This window comes from Mandrillus leucophaeus, unplaced genomic scaffold, assembly GCF_000951045.1.
Source record: "Mandrillus leucophaeus isolate KB7577 unplaced genomic scaffold, Mleu.le_1.0 Scaffold114, whole genome shotgun sequence".
Lineage (NCBI taxonomy): Eukaryota > Metazoa > Chordata > Mammalia > Primates > Cercopithecidae > Mandrillus > Mandrillus leucophaeus.
This window is the reverse complement of record NW_012099654.1, coordinates 230,443-237,584: the sequence shown is the minus strand read 5'-3', so window position 1 is coordinate 237,584 and position 7,142 is coordinate 230,443. Positions and strand designations below refer to the sequence as shown.

The following is a 7,142-nucleotide window of genomic DNA, read 5'->3' as shown; positions in this document are numbered from 1 at the left end:
AACTTGCTGCCTTGAAGGAAAGGGCCGAGGCGTGGCAGCATTCATCATCTGCTAACTGAAGAGCCCTTGGGCCCTGAATAACCAGCAGCAATACCCAGGTACTACATTGAGGGCCTTGGGTGAACCACTGAGACTTGTTGGCTTCAGGTGAGACTCAGCACATTCCCAGCTGTGGTGCATATGCGGCAAAACTCCTGCTTGAGAACAGCAGAGGGGAAAGTAAAGGGGGCTTTGTCTTGCACCCTAGGTACCAGTACACCCACAGCAAGGTAGAGTACCAAGTGGGTTCTTAGCGTCCTCAATTCCAGAACTTGGCTCTTGGACAGCATTTCTGGACATGTCCTGGGCCAGAGGGGAGCCCACTGCCCTGAAGGGTGAGTCCCAGGCCAAGCAGCATTCATGAAAAGTACTGCCAGGGTACCCCCGATAGCTTTTTGTGAATGCTGACTTAAGAGACCTTGGGCCTTAAGGGACTATGGGGGTACTCTGGCAGTACTCTTTCTGGCCTGGGGTGGTGGTGGCTACAGGTTGAGGCTCCTCTGCCTTTGGAAACGGGAGGGAAGAGTGGGAAGGATTGCACGTTGTGGTTTGAATGCCAGCTCAGCTATAATACAACAGAACACTAGGTAGACTTCCAAGGTTTCTGATTCTAGTCCCTGACTCCCAGGGCTCCCAGACAGAACTTCTTGACTCATCCGGGGCCTGGGGGACCTCGCCACCCTTAAGGGAAGGGCACAGGTCTGTTTGGCTTTGCTACCTGCTGACTGTGGAGCCCCAGGGCCTTGAGCAAATATGGTAATAGCCAAGAAGCGGTTACAGCAGGCCTTATGCAAGACCCAGTGCTGTGCTGGCTTTAAGTCTGACCCAGCATATAGTACTGGTGGCCACAGGGGTGCTTATGTCACCATCCTCAGCTTTATCTAGCTCAAAACAGAGGAGAGGCTCTGTATGTTTGGAAGAAAGTAAGGAAAGAGAACAAGAGTCTCTGCCTGGTAACCCAGAAAATTATCCCAGATCTGTTTCAAGACCTCTATGAGTCTGCAAGAACCACAGTGTTACTGGGCTTGGGGTGCCCCCTAAAGCAAATACAGCTTAGATTATAACACCCATGTTCTTTCAAACATCTGGAAAGATTTCCCAAGAAGGATGGCTATTATGCCAAGGGGGTGAAGACTACAATAAATACCTAACTCTTCAATGTCCAGACACCAAAGAACATCTACTAGCATCAAACTCTATGAGGCTACAAAAATCACAGCATTATTGGGCTTGGGGCCCAAGTCCCTGTGAATACTAGAAAGCCTTCCCAAGAAAGATAAGCATAAACAAGCCCAGGCTGTGATGACTACAATAAATACCTAACTCTCCAATGCCCAAAAACTGATGAACATCTATAAACATCAAGACCATCCAGGAAAATACGACCTCACCAATCAAACTAAATAAGGCACCAGGGAACAATTCTGGAAAAAGAGAAATATGTGACCTTTCAGATAGAGAATTCAAAATAGCTGTCTTGAGAAAACTCAAAGAAATTCAAGATAACATAGAGAAGGAATTAAGAATTGTATCAGATAAATTTAACAAAGAGATTGAAACAGTTAAAAAGAATCAATCAGAAATTCTAGAGTTGAAAAATAAAGTTGATATACTGAAGAATGCATCAGAGTCTCTTACCAGCAGAACTGATAAGCAGAAGAAAGAATTCATGAGCTTGGAGACAGGCTCTATGAAAATACACAATCAGAGGAGACAAAAGAAAAAAGAATAAAAAAGAATGAATCATGCCTACAAGATCTAGAAAACAGCCTCAAAAGGGCAAATCTAAGAGTTATTGGCATTAAAGAGAAGGTAAAGACATCGATGGGGGTAGAAAGTTTATTCAAAGGGATAATATCAGAAAACTTCCCAAACCTAGAGAAAGATATCAACATTCAGGTACAAGAAGGTTATAGAACATCCAGCAGATTTAACTTAAAGAAGCCTACCCCAGGACATTTAATAATCAGATTCCCAAAGGTCAAGGATAAAGAAAGGATCCTAAAAGCAGCAAGAGAAAAGGAACAAATAACATACAAGGGAGCTCCAATATGTGTAGCAGCAGACTTTTCAGCGGAAACATGTAAGGTTTCCTAACATATTTAAAAGTGCTGAAGAAAAATAACTTTCACCTAAGAATAGTATATCCAGTGAAAATATGCTTCAAACATGAAGAAGAAATAAACTTTCCCAAACAAAAGCTGAGGGATTTCATCAACGCCAGGCCTATCCTACAAGAGATGCTAAAGGGAATACTTCAATCAGAAAGAAAATGACATTTTGTACCAAAATAAATTAGGTACAAAAACTTACTGAACGTACAAAACTTACTGGTAATAGTAAGTACACAGAAAAACAAGGAATATTATAAAACTGTAACTGTGATGTATAAACTATTCTTATCCTGAGTACAAAAACTAAAAGATGAACCAATCAAAAATGGTAACTACAACAAGTTTTCAGGACACGGTACAATAAGATATAAACAGAAACAACAAAAGGTTAAAAAGTGAGGAGACAAAATTAAAGCACAGAGTTTGTATGAGTTTTCTTTTTGCTTGTTTGTTTATGCAAATAGTGTTAAATTACTATCAGGTTAAAATAATGGATTATAAGATAGTATTTGCAAGCGTCTGGTAACCTCAAACCAAAAAACATACAAGATATAAAGAAAAAGTAAAAAACAAAAAACTAAATCATACTACCAGAGAAAATCCCTTCACTAGAAGAAGACAGGAAGGAAAGAAAGAAGGAAGAGAAAACCATAAAATAACTAGGAAACAAATAACAAAATAGCAGGAATAAGTCCTTAATTATCAAATAACATTTAACATAAATGAACTAAACTCTCCAATCAGAAAAACACAGAGGGGCTGAATGGATGAAAAAAAAACCCCACTGATTTGTTGCCCACAAAAAAAACCACACTTTACCCATAAAAACATGTATCAGCTGAAAACAAAGGTATGGAAAATGACATTCCATCCCAATGGAAATGAAAAAAGAGCAGGAGTTGCTATACTAATACCAAACAAAATAGACTTCAAGACAAAAACTGTAAGAAGAGACAAAGAAGGTCACTATATGATAAAGGAGTCAATTCAGCAAGAGGATATAACAATTTTAAATATATAGGTACCCTACACTGGAGCACCCAGATATATAAAGTGAATATGATTAGAGCTAAAGAGAGAGACAGGTCTGAATGCAATAACAGTTAGAGACTTCAACACCCCACTTTCAGCATTAGACAGATCTTCCAAACAGAAAATCAAGAAACACCAGACTTAATCTGCACTATAGACAAAAATGAATCTAACAGATATTTACAGAACATTTTATCCAAGAGCTGCAAAATATACAGTCTTTTCCTCAACACATAAATCTTTCCCAAGGATGCACCATATGTTAGGTCACAAAACAAGCCTTAAAGCATTCAAAAAACTGAAATAATATGCATCTTCTCTGATCACAATAGAATATAACTAGAAACTAATAACAAAAGGAATTTTGGAAACTATACAAATACATGGAAATTAAACAATATGCTCCTGAATGACCAGTGGGTCAATGAAGTAATTAAGAAAGAAATTGAAAAATCTAAGAGGGAAGTTCATGGCTGTAAGTGCCTACATCAAAAAAGAAGAAAAACTTCAAAAGAACAATCTAACGATGCATCTTAAGGAACTAGAAAAGCAAGAGTGAACCAAACATAAAATTAGTAGAAGAAAAGAAATAATAGTGATCAGAGAAGAAATAAATGAAACTGAAATGAAAAAATACAAAAGATCAATGAAACAAAAAGGTTTTTTTGAAAAGTTAAACAAAATTGACAAACCATTAGCCAGACTAAGAAAAAAAAGAGAAAAATCCAAATAAAATCAGAAATGAAAAAGGAGATATTACAACTGATGCTACAGAAATTCAAAGGATCATCACTGGCTACTATGAGCGATTATATATGCCAATAAATTGAAAAACGTAGAAGAAATGGACAAATTCCTAGATACATACAAACTACCAAGATTGAATCGGAAAGAAATTCAAAACTTGAACAGACCAATATCAAATCACGAGATCAAACCTGTAATAAAAAGTCTCCCACTAAAAAAACGCCCAGGACCCTATAGCTTAACTGTTGAATTCTACCAAACATTTAAAGAAAAATTAATATCAATCCTACTCAAACTGTTCTGAAAAATAGAGGAGGGAATACTTCCAAACTCGTTCTACGAGGCCAGTATTACCTTGGTACCAAAACCAGAGAAAGACACATCAAGGAAAAAGAAAATGACACACCAATATCTCTAATGAATATTGATGCAAAAATCCTCAACAAAATGCTAGAAAACTGAATTCAACAATACATCAGACAGATCACTCATCATGACCAAGTGGGATTTATCCCTGGGATGCCAAGGATGGTTCAACATACACAAATCAATCAATGTGATATATCCTATCAACAAAATGAGCAATAAAAACCATATGATCATTTCAATTGATGCTGAAGAACCATCTGATAAAATTCAACATCCTTTCATGATAAAAACCCTCAAAAAACTGGGAATAGAAGGAATATACTTCAACATAATAAAAGCCATATATGACAAACCCACAGCTAGTATCATACTGAATGGGAAAACACTGAAAGTCTTTCCTATAAGCTCTGGAACATGACAAGGTTGCCCACTGTCATCACTGTTGATCAACATACCACTGGAAGTCCTAGCTAGAGCAATCAGAAAAGAGAAAGATATAAAGGGTCTCCAATTGGAAAGGAAGAAATTAAATTATCCTTGTTAGCAGATGATACAATCTTATATTGGGAAAAACCTAAAGACTCCACCACAAAACTATTAGAACTGATAAACAAATTCAGTAAAGTTGCAGGATACAAAATCAACATACCAAAATCAGGAGCATTTCTATATGCCAACAGTGAACAAGGCGAAAAAGAAATTTTAAAAGTAATCCCATTTACAATAGCCACACGCAAAATTAAATACCCAGGAATTAACCAAAGAAGTGAACTCTCTCTATGGTGAAAACTATAAAACATTGAAGAAAGAAACTGAAAAGGACATCAAAAAATGGAAAAATATTCTATGTTCATGGCTTGGAAGACTCAATATTGTTAAAATGTCCCTACTACCCAAAACAATCTACAGATTCAATGTAATGCCTATCAAAATACCAACGACATTCTTCACAGAAACAGAAAAAGAAATCTTAAATTTATATGGAACCACAAAAGACCCAGAATAGCCAAAGCTATACTAAGCAAAAAGAACAAAACTGGAGGAATCACATTACCTGACTTCAAATTACACTACAAAGCTATAGTAACCAAACAGGAAGTACTGGCGAAAAAAAAAAACCTGACACACAGACGAATGGAACAGAACAGAGAACCCAGAAACAAATCCACATTCCTACAGAGAACTGAGAAAGCTGCCAAGAACATATACTGAGGAAAAGACAGTCTCTTTAATAAATGGTGCTAGGAAAACTGGATATCCATATGCAGAAAAACAAAATTAGATCCTATCTCTCACCATATACAAATATAAAATCAAAATGTATTAAAGACTTAAATCTAAGACCTCAAACTATGAATCTACTACAAGAAAACATTGGGGAAAATCTCCAGGACCTTGGTCTGGGCAAAGATTTCTTGAGTAATACCCCACAAGCACAGACAACCAAAGCACAAACAGACAAATTGGATCACATCAAGTTAAAAAGCTTCTGCACAGCAAAGGACACAATCAACAAAGTGAAGAGACAACTCATAGAATGGGAGAAAATATTTGCAAACTATCCATCTCACAAGAGTTTTAAAAGCAGAATATATAAGGAGCTCAAACAATTCTATAGGAAAAGTCTAATAATCTAAAAACGGGTAAGATTTGATCAAATGATAAAAAGGGGGCAAAAGATCTGAAAAGACGTTACTCAAAAGAAGACATGCAATTGGCAAACAGGCATATGAAAAGATGCCGAACATCACTGATCATCAAAGAAATGCAAATCTAAACTATAATGAGTTATCATCTATAATGAATTATCATCTCTCCCCAGTTAAAATGGCTTATACCCAAAAGGCAGGCAACAACAAATGCTGCTGAGGATGTGGAGAAAAAGGAACCCCTGTACACTGTTGGTGGGAATATAAATTAGTACAACCACTATGGAAAACAGTTTAGAGGTTCCTCAAAAAGAAACTAGTAGTTGAGCTACCATATGACCCAGCAATCCCACTACTGGGTACAACCCAAAAGAAAGAAAATCAGTATAGCAAAGAGACATCTGCACTCCTATGTTCGCTGCAGCACTGTTTACAACAGCTAAGATTTGGAAGCAACCTAAGTGTCTACCAACAGACTAATGGATAAAGAGAATGTGGGGCAAATACACAATGGAGTACTATTCAGTCATAAAAAAGAATGGGATTCACTCATTTGCAACAACATGGGTGGAACTGAAGATCTTGTTAAGTGAAATAAACCAGGCATAGAAAGACAAACATCTGGCTGGGCATGGTGGCTCATGCCTGTAATCCCAGCACTTTGGGAGGCCAAGGCAGGCAGATCACAGGAGATCGAGACCATCCTGGCTAACACAGTGAAACCCCGTCTCTACTAAAAAAAAAAATTAGCCGGGCGAGGTGGCGGGCGCCTGTAGACCCAGCTACTTGGGAGGCTGAGGCAGGAGAATGGCGTGAACCCGGGAGGCGGGTCTTGCAGTGAGCTGAGATCCGGCCACTGCACTCCAGCCTGGGTGACAGAGCCAGACTCCGTCTCAAAAAAAAAAAAAAAAATAAAAAAATTCATCCATGTTGTAGCATGCATCAGAATTCCATTCCTTCTTAAAGCTGAATAACATTCCATTGCACAGATGTCCCACATTTCGTTTATTCATCCACTGACGAGCACATGGGTTGTTTCTACCTATTGGCTAGTATAAATAATGCTGCTATGAACACTGATGTAGAAATATCTGTTCGAGTATCTCCTTTCAATTGTTGTCAGTATATACCCAAAAGGAGAATGGTGAATTATCTGATAATTCCATTTTTAATTTTTTAAGGAACCACCATA

At 37.7% G+C, this 7,142-nt stretch overlaps 1 protein-coding gene across 1 annotated transcript in view; it reads right to left on the bottom strand.

Moving 5' to 3' along the window:
• Positions 1 to 7,142, bottom strand: part of AP3B1 (adaptor-related protein complex 3, beta 1 subunit) — a 328,165-nt gene that overhangs the window by 267,175 nt on the left and 53,848 nt on the right. Inside the window, 2 exon segments of the mRNA XM_011996198.1 lie at positions 633 to 649; positions 1,107 to 1,150. Of these exon segments, the coding sequence (XP_011851588.1) occupies positions 633 to 649; positions 1,107 to 1,150 (61 nt within the window).